The 16,285-nt window shown below is 43.8% G+C and overlaps 1 protein-coding gene across 4 annotated transcripts in view; it reads left to right on the forward strand.

Annotated features, from left to right (window-relative positions):
• BMP2K (BMP2 inducible kinase) overlaps positions 1-16,285 on the forward strand; it is a 50,603-nt gene that overhangs the window by 11,788 nt on the left and 22,530 nt on the right. For all 4 annotated transcript variants that reach the window (XM_041426956.1, XM_041426963.1, XM_041426971.1 and 1 more), the window contains exons 2-8: positions 8,328-8,446; positions 8,789-8,894; positions 10,572-10,714; positions 11,002-11,123; positions 12,121-12,202; positions 12,726-12,858; positions 15,003-15,106. In XM_041426956.1, coding sequence (XP_041282890.1) covers positions 8,328-8,446; positions 8,789-8,894; positions 10,572-10,714; positions 11,002-11,123; positions 12,121-12,202; positions 12,726-12,858; positions 15,003-15,106 — 809 coding nt within the window. The remainder of the gene's footprint in view (positions 1-8,327; positions 8,447-8,788; positions 8,895-10,571; positions 10,715-11,001; positions 11,124-12,120; positions 12,203-12,725; positions 12,859-15,002; positions 15,107-16,285) is intronic.

Raw genomic sequence — 16,285 nt, forward strand, 5'->3', positions numbered from 1 at the left:
AGTCTTTAAAGTTTCATCCATCTTGGTGTGACTTTACAGTATTATCCTCCCAGCTTTGTTCTTTCTTCAAATATTTGATTTCTCCATTAAACATTTTATGCTTTTCTTATGACTTGCTGTTTTGTTAAACTGACAATAAGTTGTGTGGCTGCATTTTTAAGAGGAGGCTTTTGCTCAAGGCCATCTTTGAGTTTAGATGGTAGTTGGGTCCTAACACTTTATATTCTGGGACTTCCCCAAACCCACTAGTTTCCAGATCAGCCCATTTAATAAATATCTGCCTTGTTCTGAGTTGCCACTGTTGACTGGCTTCTTGAAACATGGGAGTTGTATGAGAAATGCTAAATGATTTTGATAATCTTGTCTCTGCTATTTGTAGTCCTGCTGCCATTGCAGTGTAGCTTGTTTATTTAAAATTATCAAGCTGCTTAGACTGTTATGAAATGTAAGTGCATTGTTTATTTAAAATTGTCGAATGGTACAGTGTGAAGTTTGAAATCCCAATCACAGAAGTGCTGCCAGGTCTTGAGAGATGCTTTATGTGCCGTTTGGAGTGTTCAAATGCATTTACCATGTACCAGGTAGAGGTTCAAGAGCTGCCTGTCCCCATGCAGGTGCCAAGGAAGTATTTTAGCCTGAAATGGCTTGTAGTTCTGTTCATTGGTGCGAGCAGGTCGGATCTAGATATTGTGCTCTTAAAGTTTACTGGTCCCCTGTTGTTCTTATGCTGGCTAAGTCTGTATCTCAGCATACACCCTTGGTATGGGGGAGTTTGAACATGCACCAGTAATTGTCAATAGCTAAAGACTGTGAGGTAAGATAATGAAAATCCTTCTTAATTATTGATATTGGGTCTTTTAGCACTAATTCCTGGCAGTCAGTCTAATTCTAGTCATGCTCCAGGATGAATGGCCAGTGAATTATGCTCAGATGTGAGGGTGAGTGGGACTGCGTGCTCTTGGTAGCCGGGAAGAGATGGGCTTCATCTTGCTCATTTGTATGTGCGAGATGCCTTAGAAAAGGAGGAAAGCAGAGACTCTTGCGGTGACATCTGCCTCAGTCTGGAGTGCCGCTGGCGTTTCAGACGCTTGGTTTGTGTGTGCACGGCCTGGTGGCTCTTGTCTTTGTGTGGCAGCCAGAGGTGGCACCGCTCCAGGGCGCCGCGGTCCGGGCGCGGGGCCGGAGCCGCGCTCTGTGTGCGCAGCTTTGTTCCCGTGCCACGGCGGCTCGGCTCGGCTCGGTTCGGCTCGGCTCGGCTCGGCTCGGCTCGGGGCATTCCGTGCACGCTCAGGCACGGGGGAGCTGGGAGAGCCCCGCTGGCCTTGCGCTCACGGCCCTCCACATGGACACCACAGCTCAGGGATTGCAGGAAAATGAAAGGCCAGCTGGGAAGTAAGAGTTCGGTAGAGATAAGGTGTTTGTTTTCTTAACTGGTTGGTAACTGTATGGTGTGACAATTAAGTTCCAAAAGAGTCATGGTATTTGCATACTGGCTGTATATTATCTACCTGCTGATTTAACCAATTTGTCACTGTATTTGATTTTTTCATTATACTGGACCTAAAATCAAGCTTTATTAAAAGAGTAGCGAATGACATTTCAAATTCATCTAGAAAATGAAATGGGTTCATGCTCTTAACCTCACTGTTGTAGAGTGGTGGACTCTGTGTTTGTCAAGCCTGTATGCACAGATCGTGTCCTTGTGGTTTTTGAGCTCAGTGTTTTCAGGTCAGACCAAACTGCAGCTGCAGCCGAGTTCAGTGAACAAAGGCACGAGATGGGGAAGACATGCAAAAGATAAAACTGCTGTTCCAAGTCTAATGGTTTTGGGATTTGTTTTGTAAACTGTGCTAGTGGATGCTCATTGTAGGTGTCTTATCCATGTCTTGGGTAAGTTGAAAAGCTTTCCCGTGAAAAGCACGGGTGGGTAAGTAGATGTTAACAATAATTTTCATAGTAAATAAATGGAACTGGTGTGATCTGCTGGTAGCCTGCTGTGGTCCTTTCCTTATAGACAGGAAGGAAGTATTACTTAAATACAAGCTTCTGTTAAATATAGTTGCAGAGTTAAATGCCTTAGGTTTTTTTTTCCAGTGAACAGAAGGAGGTGGTGATGGTATTATACATGAAAGTAGTACAGTGGTTGTGACTAACTCTGAAGCAGCCTGATTGAAGATGGAAATACGGGGAGGTTTTTGGTCTTTTTCCAGCCAGGGTATGAGAAGGCATCAGCTTTACCCTAAGAAATAAAATACTTTCTCTTGGGTGCATAAGATGCATTTCTTTCAGGGTGTAGCAAATGCTTGGGTTTTTTGGTTTTGTCTGCTTTTTATTTTTTAAAAGCATGCATTAAGTGAGCTTTTCAGTCAATCTGCTTTCATTTTCCTTAGTTTACTGCAGGAATTGCAAGTGTGTTAGGAAATTGATCTGCTTTAGGAAGTGGTGTTTTTTGTTTCTCTAGCAGCCAAGGCTGTCAGGCGGGAGGTGCCCTGGGAGCAGTAGTCAGGCATGGCTAGCAAGTCTCCTGGATATGGAGAAGCAGGTGGGTTCATGGTGGGCTGTACTCCAGGACACAGAGCTCTTTCCTTCTGCTGTTCAATATCCCCAATCTTAAGCATCTCATAGCTGGCCCTTGGGCATGTCTGGTGCATGGGTGTTAATAAATGCAGAAACTTTTCACACAGGTCTATAGCAGGTCTTAATTCAGCTTTCCCATCTCCCTCAGTAGCTTAAATGTCTTGGATCCCCCAGGCAGTTGCTGGTGCTTCTGCCAGAGCTGTTTTGTGAGGCTGGCCCACAGCTGGTGCTGGCAGAGCTGGAATCCAGACGTGCAAGCCTGTGGCAGGGTAGCAGTGCCATTAGCAGAGGTGTGCGTGGCAGACCTGCCTGCTGTGGCTGCACGGTGTTGTCCTGCTGGGATGTGATTCACAGCTGCTGTTTTCCCAGTGCTGCCCTAGGAGCGGATGCAGATTGGAGAAAAAAAGTGCTACTTGTCTAAACTAGCCCTGATAGTCAGCTTGTTACATGGTGGGAATTTGTGTGGGCAGTGGGAAAGGGAGCAGTGGTATGGCCCTTGGAATGCATTGTCTGCATGCTTAAAATAAAGCGGAGAAATACTGAACTCTGAAATGTGTGTGTAGAAATGGAGTATTTTAGAAGTAGGGAGCTATTTCTGCTCTTGGATTGGCAAATGCTGAGCTCTTGGGCTTTGGAGCAATGTCTGTCAAATCATCTCCGGGGTGGAGCTGTGTCTCAGCCCCGTGTTCATGACTGAGGCTGGTGGGGTGAGCCTCACGAAGAATATCCATGCCCATGTGCACGCTCACAAAAGCACAGATGTAAATGTAGGGGAAGGTGGATTGTGTATTGGTCGGGGTTAGTTAACGCTGCCTTTGTTCAGCCGCTTCCCACGGCATTCCAGGCAGCGTTCTGCCGTGGGGAACACCGGCTGCTCCTCAGCCCACAGTCTGGAAGCTGGCGTGCGGCATGAGGTACGCACCAGCTGCTGCAGGAGATTGTGTTGCACTGCTGGAAAACAGATGTTTAGTGATAGGACATCCCCTCATCTTCTCATGCACAGGGGCTTCAGGAATGGACAGACAGAACTCTGGTCTCCTCCTCTGGTGGAACTTGTGACTAAACCTAAAGGTTTCATCAGAAATTTTTCATAAGGCTCGAAAAAGGCATTTTAAGTTTCTGTTCAAGGTTACTCCCTCAACAATCACATGGTGTTTGGAATCTGACGAGAAACTGAAATGTTGGAGTTCTCTGCGTTTTTAAAGGTTTTGCTGTCAAAAACAGACGGAAAGCTGCACATCTTCAAGAATTAAATTAATATTTTCTAGGCAAAACTCAGGTGTTTCTTGTGTATGCATTTAGTCTGCCACTCCTAAAAGTGCCTGCAGTACAGCATGTGTGCTGACTGACTGAATGCAGTGCCCCTGAGGGGAAGGACTGCCATCCTTGTGGGGAGGAGGGTGGCTCTGGGAGTTTGTACCAGTGAGCCTATCCCAACAGGATGCCAGTGGACACAGAGTTATGGATGTTGTGGCAGCGCACCGCCAGGGAAATGGAGCAGCAGCGTGGAACAGGGGGCTCTGTGGGGGTCGTGGCAGGACTCTGGAGAGCCAGAGAGCCGTGTGTGTTGTACACGGCCTTAGGATGGGACCAAAACTGAGCTGCAGCAAACAGTTCTTGGCATGGGTCTGCCTGCAGCTGTGGCAGAAGGGAGCTGGCTCCAAATTCCTGGTGACATAGCGCACCGTGATGTTGTTTGATGCAGGCTGAAGAAGGGCCTTTTCCAGTCCTCCATACAAACGGGGATGGGACATGAAGAGCTGTTTTTCTTGAGGTTGTGTTTGGTTTTTTTGGGTTTTTTTTTTTGTGAAGAAAGACTAGTTCTTTTTGGAGTTTCTTCTTAATGTCCTTTGATTTTGGACACTGGTTTCTTTTGTGTTGGAGTACCACAGAAGCTATAGAGGTTAGAGTTGGGGGGAGGAAGAGGGGATGTTTGGGGTTATTTTTTTGTTTGGTTTGGTGTTTCTTGGGGGTTTTTTTTTTTTGTTTGTTTGGGTTTTTGTTTTGTTTTTGGTGGGGTTTTTTGTGTGGGATTTTTTTTTGTTTGGTTTTGTGGGTTTTTTTTCCTCTGTGGAAGAAAGATGCTTAAAACATTTAATCAGGAATTACTGCTCTTTGTCGCTATGGACTTGCAGTTCAGTTTTATTTACATACTGCTAGGAGCTGTTTCAAGGTGTTTATGCTTGAACTGGTCTTATTCTGTATTTTGAGTGGATTCCTAGTCCATAAAATTGTTCTCTCCAGTGCGTTGGGCTTGCAGCTACAGTGCTTGGAAAGCTGTGCCGTTCTAGGTCACTTCTGGAGTGGGTTGGCTCTGGCTGCAGGTCAGCCTGGCCTTGAAGATCTGTCCCTGGAACTAACAGGGAGCAGACATGCACAAGTGGCCCAGGCATCAAGTGATTCTCCCAGCAAGTTAGCAGTGAAAGTGTTGTTGAGTGAAGAAAAGGTAAATATACTGAAATAATCATGGGATGGGGGAGTATCTGGAAAAAGACCTGCATCTGGGAGTATCTGCCAAAAAGGCAGACCTGGTATTTTGAAGGAAATTAGCATGTGGATGGGTAGCCATCTTGCAGAATTGGGGAAGAAGAGGGTATGTGTGGGCAGATGGGTCACAGGGGGATAATTGCACTTGAGCCTGTTCCTCTAGCTTTGTGGAGAGGACACAAGGCCATCTCCCTGACCAAGGGCTTGTGAGGCTGAGGGCTGTCTTGGCAGCAGGTTTCAAGTTAGAAATAACCTGTCCTTGTGGTTAACAGCAGCTTTATACTGAAATTCATTTGTGTCTTCAAAACCTGTCCTCCTGAACCCAAGATCATACTGAGTTGTTGAGGAAGTTCCTCAATACCTAGCTGTCTGCATTCCTTAGGCACATGAGAACGACTAGCATCTGTTGGTGTACACATCTATTTCTTCCTTAGTTTCAGGTTTTGAAATGTACAGAAAAAACACATGGAAGTACTGTAACTGAAATATGCTGTTGTATAATCCTTAGCTTTCTCAGAACATGCTTTTGAGGATTTACATGTCTGAATGGAAATGGATGCTAAAAACTCAGTCACCTCTCCAAAACTGCCAAGTTTTAATGGATTTGTAAGGAACATTTACAGTGTAGTAGCTGCCATTCCTGCTTCAGCTTTTACATATGTCGTTAGTGGTTGCTGTGTGTTACTGTAGAGGTAAAATCCTCTGCAGTACAGAGGTTCTGTACTGTTTGTCTGAGATTTGAATACATAGTCAAGGGATTCACTACTTGGATTCACTTGGTGCTTTTGTATGTTTCAAAAAAAATCTGTATGATGTAAAAAAAGTTGTTGTCTGTATATACATAATACGTGTAACTGTATTCAGAGGATCTTTGTTAATATTCTCCTAGACTGTCTCCATAAAATGGCTCTCAGCAGTCTGAAAGATGGTAAAGTTGCTGGAAGATTTTTCAGCCTTATTTTCTTCTGAGTAAGCAAATAGAGTGCTTAGAATTTTGACAACTCCACTGTTTCCTGGTTCGGGTTTCAGGAATGTAACATGATAAAGTGTAAATGGCATGTCGAGGCCTGTGAAATTACTCAAGGTTGACCTTAAATATACATAGGAAAAAAACCCAACACATGTGGCTGATGTAGAATTTCATTAAAAACAAACAAAATAACTAGTCCAGAAAAAAAAGCCTGAATCATTGCTGGTTAGCTGATAAGATGATCCCAGAAGTCTACCTAGTTAAGGTGGCACAAAGACAGTTCAAGTAAAGAAAGTTAACAAAGATGTGTGAGCTTTTTAAGGAGTTTAATTGTGCCAAGTATCTATTGGTTTATCTAAGTATAGATTCTATAGAAAGGCTTTTCACTAAGCATTCCAGGGCAAAGTGCAGTGTGGCTGTCCTTGGGAGGAAAGGATTTCTATGGCGGTGGTGTTCACTGATGGCAAACCGTTCGGGGTTTGAATCAAAGGTCAGGGCTCTGCTTCTTGCCCAAAGAGGAGCAGGTCTGCTTTTTCAGTCCCTAGGGTTGAACTGCGGGCCGGTGCCGCCACCTGATGGCAAGAGCAGCCCTTGGCTCGGCATGTGGGTGTTGCTGCTTCCCACCGAGGGTTTCTGCCCAGGCCTGCCTGCTCCGGCTGCATCGGAGCACTTGTCAGGGACGCTTGAAATCTGGAGCTCTCTTTTGTTCTCCTGCTAGACAGAGAATTTCAAGGCTATAAGTTGGCTTAAAAAGTCGAGAAGTGATTATTACCTTCTAATCATGAGTCTTTTGCTTTACCTGACTACTGCTTTCTGTTTTTGGTCAGATATTGATGCTTAAAAACCAGGTAGTTTTATTTTGAGGGTAGTAAAAAAACTCTTCTGCTAATGAAGGTCTTGCACATCACTCTGGCAGAGCTCCCCAGGCTGGAGCCCTCTAGGATCATTTCAGTGCCAGCTGGAGCTGAGTGTTAAGAACTTGAACTGTTAGGAGTGGGTGTCCTGTGAATTTTTTAGGAAGGCCCTGTGTGAACTAGGCTGAGGCTGTTGAATTAAACTTGTGGTAATTCTGCTTTGGCAGCCTAGCACGCCATTTGGCTAAATGAGAATTAAGTTGAAAAACTAAATACTTACTCTTCAAGAGAAATTCTTTAATTAGCTATTTGAGTGGCAGTGATAATGTGCTTATTTGCTCAAGCACATGAGACTTGCATCACCTGAGGTGCACTATACTTAATCAGCACAGCTTGCAGATGCTGCTGGGTACCATGGAATGTGTGCATTTCAATTGGCTTCCTGATGACTGGAGCAGTTACTTGTTTTAATTTACTTATTTGTGTCGTGGTGGTGTACCCGAGCTCCTGCCCTAGTACAGAGTTCCCGTGGCTTTGGTCAGACAGCGCTTCAGGAAAGCAGAGATTGGCATGGGCTGTGCTGTGAGGTGGATTTCCTCTGAGTGTGGGAAAAGCTGTGCCTGTGAGCCTTGAGGTGATGCCAGTGTGGCCTCCTTGAGCAGCAGGCAGGACTAACAGGAGGCAGCTAAAACAGCCCTGTGGGGTTTCACTTTGCTGTCCTGAGCGCTGGGCAGTACCTCCTGTGTAGATTGTTTCACTTGTAGTTCCTGCCTCCTTGATTCTTCTCTACCAGTGAAGAGAGAAAAATAACCTCAAAAAACCCTTCTGGGGAGTGGGCTTGACTGTGTGGTTCCCAGTTCAGGCCACTGTAGGATAACAATGTTGCCAGTGGGAGAAAATGCTTAATTTTAGTGTACACGTTGAGTGTGGTTTAAATAAAAACACTTCTCCAGGGCTGGTTGCTTGCATTGTCTGGGGCTCCAGGGGAGGCTGTTGAGGCTAGCCTGAAAAGTCACATCACTTCTTCAGTGTCTCTCAAGACTTTTGCTAATTTTTTTATTTTTTATGTATTAGAATTTTGGTTTAGGGAATTAATGTACCTTGACCTGAATCAGGTTTTTGAATGACTCTAAGAACTTCAGGGTTGATGTCTCAATGTATAGTTGTTCTGTGCTTCATGGATTCATTTGAATGTGAAAATGCTTTTCTAATGCTTTCATGTCATCTTGGAAGAAAATAGTAAGAGTTGAATAGTTTTGTCATGAATACTTGGTTTGAAAGAAATGGGTTGGGGTGACAAATATTTAACTTGTGAAGTGTTTCTAGTCACTCAATGACCGACCAGGTGTTTGTTGCTCATCCTTGGGATGCAGTGATGGTGACTAGAGGAGTACCAAGAAGCTCAGGCAGCTGCTTCTTTTTGCACTTGTGTTCCCCAGGTGGCTTCTCCACGGTGTTTCTGGTGCGCGCGCCCAGCGGGACGCGCTGCGCGCTGAAGAGGATGTGTGTCAATAACGTGCCAGACCTCAACGTCTGCAAGAGGGAAATCACCATCATGGTAAGAAGGCCATTCTTGGAACTGCAGAGTGTGTCAGTTTGTGGTGTGCGCACGTCCAGTGCCTCTCCAGCGTTTCTAGACACCTCTTGCTTTTGATGCTGTGCTCCTGGTTTTCCACCAGTACTTACAGAAACTAATGCTGGCTTTAGGGTTGGCGCATGATGAATTTCTGAAGGAATTATTCAAGTGTGTGTTTGGTACCTCAAATGAAATGTGTATTTTCCATTTGGTCAGCATGTCTGATTCCCAAGGAAGAGGACTTTCTTCCAGTGCTGCAGGTGGAACTGAAAATGGCTCTTTGTTTTCTCAGTACTGAAGTGTAATGTCCATTTTCTTTTTCAGAAAGAGTTATCTGGGCACAAGAACATTGTGAGTTATTTGGACTGTGCTGTCAACTCACTAAGTGATAACGTGTGGGAGGTGCTCATCCTCATGGAGTACTGTCGAGGTAAGAGTCATTGCCTAGGTTTCCAGAGGAAAATGTTTGTACTGTCACCTGTGATTTTGCTTAAAACTGTTCCCTCTGTATGGGAGGTTAACACGTATGTGTCACAGCTGGAATCCAGGTATAGTTCGTTTCACTTTTCTGCTGGCATTGCCGCCTAGGCACTGGGCAAAATGTGAAAGTTTTGCAAAGCTTTGTAATGAAATATGGTTACAAACAGGGAAGTTAATTCTCTACGTATGAAGTGCAGTTGTGCTGTTCTGCTGCTGGTGCTAAGCAACAGGTACCTGGAATGTAACTGGATAGCAAAGATCAGCAAATTTTCACCACTCTGCTCCCTCTGCTATTTTTGTTCTAGATTACAACACTGAAGAAGCTTCACCTGACAGGTGATTTCCGTACAGATGGGCTAGTAAAGTTCAGGTTGATAGTGCTGTCCAGAAAGATGTTAGCCATGTGTTCCTGCTTGACAATGTAGATTTGTTTGAAACAATACCTAAGTCAGGGACTGTCTGTTTTGGGCTTCTGTTCCCCTCAGTTCACATATGTAGGGGATAAACTTGCCAATGAGTTTAACTCATTGTGAAGTTTGCCTAAAATCTAGGGAGACTGGGTGCTGGCCTCCTGGTACGAGCTGGTGGTTAACCCTCGTGATTGGTGATTAATTGGTGGTACTCTGGACAAAGTGCAAGCACAAAGGCAATACTTTGAGCCCAGAAAGAAGCCATCTCATGGTCTGTACTGCCCGACCTCAGGTGGAGCTGAGGCAGGCATATGTGGGTGATACTTGCAGGAGAAGCAGTGAGCATTACAGTGTAATCTGTACCATAAGGAGCCAAAGACAATGTAGATCTTGGGGAATGGATGAAAGACAGCTTGAAAACTAACGGCCACATTTTTGGCCCTTTACCTTCTTGCATGGGTGAATTTCTGTGCCTCTGTGGGAGCTCAGTTCTGACTCATTGCTGGTAGTACTGTTTCCCTAATGGTGCTGGTAAATAGCCCCGTGGATGTCAGCTGGCAGACAGATTGACAGTGGTAGGCTTCCTGTGTTGTAAGCACCCGTGTTTGACAGAATGCCCACCAAGGCTCTGCTGTGTCTCTGCAAGAATCCTTCTTCATCTCTGTGTGCAGTGAGCATTGTGGTAGGAAGGGCTTAGTGGTGTCTGGTACGGTTACTGCAAGGAACAGGGAAGTATTGATTCCCAATCTTAAAAGAAACCTATGAAAAGGGAAAGGGAAGTCTTCTTGCTTGGAGGATGAGTTCAGTGCTTTGTTTCCCTCCTTCCCTGCCTCCCCTTTCTTCCTCCTTTGTCTCCCAGGAAGACAGAGAGGGTGTTCAGAGAATGAATTAATGAACTCAGTTGACAGAGTTTGGGTTATGGATCCTAATGCAAGAGACAGTTTTGAGGTGACATTGGTGTGATGGATTCTTTTGTGTTTGCAGCATTTGGTTTCAAACATGTTTCATCCTCAGGGACTGGACTGTTTCCATTTGAGCCAGTAATTTTTCTCTGTAGGGTGATAGAACAGTGTGCGGTTGGAAAACCAGGTTTGTTTTGTTCAAATCCAGTAACTGTGGAAAACGTCCTTGCATCATATCATGGACTTAGTGCATGGAACTCTTTACTTCTGCACCTGATAGGAATTGCTTGAAAGAGACTTCTCTTGTTTCTTTAGCTGGGCAAGTGGTGAACCAGATGAACCAGCGCCTGCAGACAGGCTTCACCGAGCCAGAAGTCATGAGGATCTTTTGTGACACCTGTGAAGCTGTTGCCCGGTTGCATCAGTGCAAAACACCTATAGTTCACCGGGATCTCAAGGTATGACCTTCGCTGTAAGAAAATCCAGGCTAAAATCAGGGATCTGCTTGAAAAGGAATGAGGATGTGGGAGAGGTTTCTGTAAGACAGGTTTCTAGTTGGGAGCTTGCTGTTGGTGCAGCTATAAACAGACATTAAGCATAGGATGTCATTTATTGCTAGAACAAAGTTTAGCAGTTGATTTTTGGGAAAACTTCCTGTTTGTGTGGGAGATCATGGAGTAATGCTTAACCTGGAAATTCATGCTTTTATGTTAACCTGCTTTTTGTGTGTTGGTTTTCTTTGAAGGTGGAGAATCTATTGTTAAATGATAACGGGAACTACGTTCTCTGTGATTTTGGCAGTGCCACTAACAAATACCTGAACCCTCAAAAAGATGGTGTTAATATGGTTGAAGAAGAAATTAAAAAGTAAGTTCACTTTTAGGTGAGCAATCTTAAGCAGTGGCTGTGCTGCCAGGACACTTGATGTATTACAGTGTGGTCTGCATGTATCACTAATGACTTGAAATAAATGCAAGATCAGCCATTAATTATGGTGTAAATATAGTAAAATACTGCAAGTATTTGATAAGATTTCCTTCATTTGTTCACAGATTGGTTTTCAAAACTGCAATTCTTAAAAATAAAACTGTTGGCAAAAAGCATGCTGTTGTGACAGTGAATTGTTCAAAAATATATGTCTGGCTCCTGGCCATTTTAGGAGTTGGGTATTTTTTATTTGGGCTCTTTTTTATTACTGCTAAGCAAATACTTGCTAAGATACCAAGAACTAATGTACAGAAGCACTGCAATGGATTTATGTAGTCTCATTTGCAGAGTATGGTCCGTGTCTGTTCTCCTGAGACTGATGAGAAAAATATTTCATCTTTTCTTAGACACACTCTTGAAAACATCTGTTATTGTTGTTTTGCCTTTTTGGGCTAGCTACTGCAGAGGGGTAAATAGAGGCTGCTTGTTTTCAAGTCAGGAAGTGATAGAGGCTTTTTCCACCTCTGAAGTATTTGATCTACCAGCTGAGCAGTTGTTTTGGGGTGTTAGTGTTTTGAAGTCTGTGTTCTGCACATTTCACTGTGAGAAGGGAGAGCCCTTGCAGGACTGAGCAGTCACCCCCTGAGATGACAGGCTGCATGTGCACAGTCACTCCAGTAACAGTCTGTGTTTTGGGGCAATAACACTGAAGGCAAATTTTGCCTGTCTTAATGCTTATTCTTGTGTATGGTAGCTGATACTGCTGCTCCAGGTACTAGTTGTGATGCTGCAAATGCACTAATGATGTGGATCATGAGAGACAATTCCAGGCACATGTCTGAAACTTGTGTGGTTGGTGTGTGCATGGTGGATCAGGAAAACACCCTCTCACTTCTGAGCGAGGTTTTTAGCTATGTCCTCTCTGTTTTGTGGCTAGGTACACTACACTGTCATACAGAGCTCCTGAGATGATCAATCTATATGGAGGAAAGCCCATTACTACCAAGGCAGATATCTGGGTAAGCAAAAAATTGAATAGTGTGATATATGGGACTGGTTAAGGAAGGGGGAATTACGACCAGCATTGACTGACTGAAAAATGAATTATTGGAAAATTAAATACATTGGGCAGCTATAGAACACAGAACAGTAGAGGTGTTTTGGGTAGTTACATTTTTGTAAACAAAATTAATCCCATGGTTGATTTTTTTTAAGTTTAAAAGGAAGGGGGATGTCTGCCCTTGTTGATATGCAGACAAGGGAAAACATAGGAGATTTAGAGCAAAGTGTGGTGTTATCTGTGAGTGATGTGACACTGAGAATGCAGCTCCTGGTGTGCTCTGGTTTGTATAGGTCTGCTGGAGGAATCAGTGGAAGAGAAGTGTCGTTAGAGCAGCTTTGATCCATCAGCTCGTCACACCAGCTGCGTTTCAGAGCGCAGCTCCTGCGGCGCGTGAACATCGCTGTGGCCAGGGTGCAGCATTTTCAGTGCTGCCTAGGGCCTGCTCTCCTCCCCTCACAGGGCTTGTGTTTCTTTTACAGGCACTGGGCTGCTTGCTGTATAAGCTCTGCTTCTTTTCGCTTCCCTTTGGGGAAAGCCAGGTGGCCATTTGCGACGGGAGCTTCACCATCCCGGACGGCTCGCGGTACTCGCACGGCGTGCACTGCCTGATCAGTAAGTGCACGGGCAGCAGCCCTTGCAGCTCACAAAGCCAGCAGAGCACAGCAGCTGCTGCTGAGCACCTCTGCTCTCAACACCTGCCACGTTCAGCTGTGCCTCTGAGCTCCCCAGGGGCCTTGCTGGGGCTCAGGGGAGCCTTTTGGTTTCTCTGGGACTCAGGGGTGATTTGTTTTTTTCTTCAGGTGTTGACAAATCCCAAAGGACTAGGGGGAGTGCAAAGAGTGCTTCTGTTTATTTATATTTTTTGCCCTTAAGTGTGTGTTTTCTGTGGAACGTCAGACTTTTCTGTCCAAGTTGGGCAGTTGTGCTTAGATAAATATGAAGTGAGCTTTAGCATAGCAACATCCATGTGCAAGATTAATTTCACTGGGGACAATTTTAATAGTAGTTGCATGGTTTATAGTGGAATAAAGTCTGTAAGTTTTGTGCAACCCCAAGTGTCAGACCTGAGCTCTGGCAAGCGTTTGGAAGCACTTAAGTGTGTGAAGGAAAATTTTGGACAAGAAGCAGTTCTGAGGCTTGTGATTCATCCATTACCCAGGCACAGAGATGTGGGAGCTAATATTTACAGTCATCATCAGTATTGTCTTTGTTTTCAGCTTAGAGTAGGCTCACTTGAAAGAGTGAGATGGACAGCATATGAAAAATTCAGAAGGTTTGAATAGGAGCTCTTGCAACTCTAAGCTATGGATGTGTTGACCACTTAGCTTATGCTGTTACATAATAAGTAATACCAAATCCAAACCACTTTTTTGAGTGCACATTGACAATTGAGAAATGGCAGTTATGATAGTAAGCACTTCCTTCTGCCAGTACTGACAGAATGAGATGAGTTTTCAAAGGACTTAAGTACTTTTCTCTGTCACAGTGGTATTTTTTCTTAGAAGAGTATGGGTTTTAATCCTTTCTCCTGGGTATGAATGCAGATTTTTTTTAATTCAATGAATGGCTGTGCCAAGATGAGCAGTACTGACATGGAATATATGTGTGTGAGGCAGAATGTCCTTATGTAAACTTCCCTTCTTTCCATTTGGAGTGGAGGTCATAAGAAGTTGCACTTGTCATAAAAGGTATTTCAGGGCCTGTGGCTTCATCTCAGCTCTTTTACAAGGCAGAGGCTGGGGAGGAACGAGCTGAACGTGCCCCACCCCGTGGATTTAACCTTTCAGAATCAAGTGGCAGGAGTCACTTCAGTGAGTGTTCTGCTTCCATGCCATGCTGCTGCAGCTGAGGGCTGGAATCTGTTAGTTTTTGAATACTAAATTAAAAATTAAACTTGCAGTGAACTGTACAGGACATGAAATGATGACTTGGTGTAAAATGCTCAGATCTGTCTGACATTATTTTTCAACCTATGGAGGGTTTGTGTAAAATGATGTGTTAGGCTGGCTGTTCTACTGAGCATTTGTGCAAATGTAGTTCACTTTGCTCACCAGAAGTGAGAAGTTAAATTTTCATAGTGTTCATTTACTTGATAGCAGAACATATTTTTAGAAGCTTAGGTTTTTTACAAAGTGTATTGTATTGTTTATTTAGGTTCTCTGGTTATCTAGGCAAGATTGCTGGATTATGTATACTGTGTTATATTTGATTTCTTGGAAAAACAGCAAACCTTTTAATTTGGGAAGCCAGTGTTTGAGAGGGAACGTAGGGAATTTTGTCTTCTCAGGGACAGGAAAGGTCCTTTTATTCATGGAACTGTATTTTTTTATATGCAAAATTGTTCACAGTCAATGAAACCTACAGAGAAAAGCCTTAGCATGTTGTAGTAAGGTGTGTCAATCTTGTTTTAGCTACACTGAATTTTGTATTAATCCTGGAAAATGTTAGTGCAGTGAGTTGATTGCTGTCTTTCTCTCTGCAGTTACTAATTCCTACTTAGTTTAGCTCCCTTTTGCACAACTGAGTGTCAGCAAATCAAGCAGCATACACATTCTGCAATTGTTTTTGATCCTATAAAGTATTGTCTAGACAAAAAGTATTAAAACAAGTCCCCCAAACCCAAGATAACAGTGTAAATGAATCTTATGGTGGTAAGCTGATTTGGTGGCACTGCTGGATTTTTTCCTTGCTGGTAGCATGCTGTCTCAACAGGCTTTTTGTGATCTAGCAGTGATAAGTCTTACCAATTTTTGCAGGATACATGCTTGAACCAGATCAAGAGAAGAGACCTGATATCTTTCAAGTATCTTACTTTGCCTTTAAAATTGCCAAAAAGGAGTGTCCAGTGTCTAATATTAATGTAAGTACTCCTGACTTCCTTGTGTGTTCTCAGTGTGTTGTGTAGGTAGTATTGAGAATTCAGTGAGAGCAGCTGAGAGACCACATCAGTTCTGTCACTGACTGCCTGTTTGCTGAATGTAACACAGAGCAGAGAGCACAACAAGCTAATGCTGTGTACACACAGAATGAGCTCTCTGTAAACCAAATATGTTCTTCATTTTGAGGGCATAGCTCCCTGTGTGGACTATATTGATACCATACCAACACCTGGGTTAGGATTTTAGCCAGTAGTAATCTCTTAATACAACCAATATGAAATACTCAGATGGTAACCTTGATGGCAGTAGAAGGCTGAATGTTGTAAATGGAGTGTCAGGAGCAGGTATGTTTGCTCTTAAATAAACCCTTTGCTCAGGCATCCTTAGCAATTGTGTTAGTCCATTGGGAGGACTCCAGTGAGTTGGAAAGCAATCAGAGCAGTACTTGAGTCAGCCTGTGTTCCTTCCCTGACCCTTGCTTTCCGTGGGGGTCTGAGCTTGGTCTGCAAGATCACTTGCTTCACGGATATAATTACGTAGTGCAGTGGAATTTGGGGGCATTTAGCTCATGTTGAGTATTTAAAAGTGGATCTCAAGACAAGCATCAGGAAAAATCCATCCCTAAATTGAGTTTGCAACAGATATCGGTTGTGGTAATCTCTGTCTTCAGAGGCAGACCAGTGAATTTTCTGAGATCCCTTTGACTTCTTTTTTTCCTTTATCATTGTAGAAGGAAGTCCTCAGTAAATTGGAGTGTTGCCTTTTGGAAACAGATTAAAATAAACCAGGAAGTCTTGAAATACTTGATAATTAACTGTCTCTGTTCTTTTTGACGAGATTTAGATTTGCATTTATTATGTGTATTTGTCATGAGAGATTGATTTCCTCCTTTGCCCCAAACTGCCATATTCCTAATAAAACAGAGTCTAGGTGATGTGGGATTCATTCAGGAACGTGGTGAAGGTGGGGGTAAGGTAAAAGCCCATCAAAGCTTTGGTGCTGCATGGTTTTCTGGAATTTGTGTTGTGGTGGAAGAGCAGATTGTGCTAAAAACAGCTTCTTCCAAGACTGGGCTTCACTTTAGGGCTGGAGGCCGAAGTGAGTCTCTGTGCAGTCACAGGAAGACCGTGTTGTACCTTATTGTTGATGGCTGGCAGTGT

This window comes from Onychostruthus taczanowskii, unplaced genomic scaffold (genome assembly GCF_017590055.1).
Source record: "Onychostruthus taczanowskii isolate IOZ18803 unplaced genomic scaffold, ASM1759005v1 scaffold114, whole genome shotgun sequence".
NCBI classification, from domain to species: Eukaryota; Metazoa; Chordata; class Aves; order Passeriformes; family Passeridae; genus Onychostruthus; species Onychostruthus taczanowskii.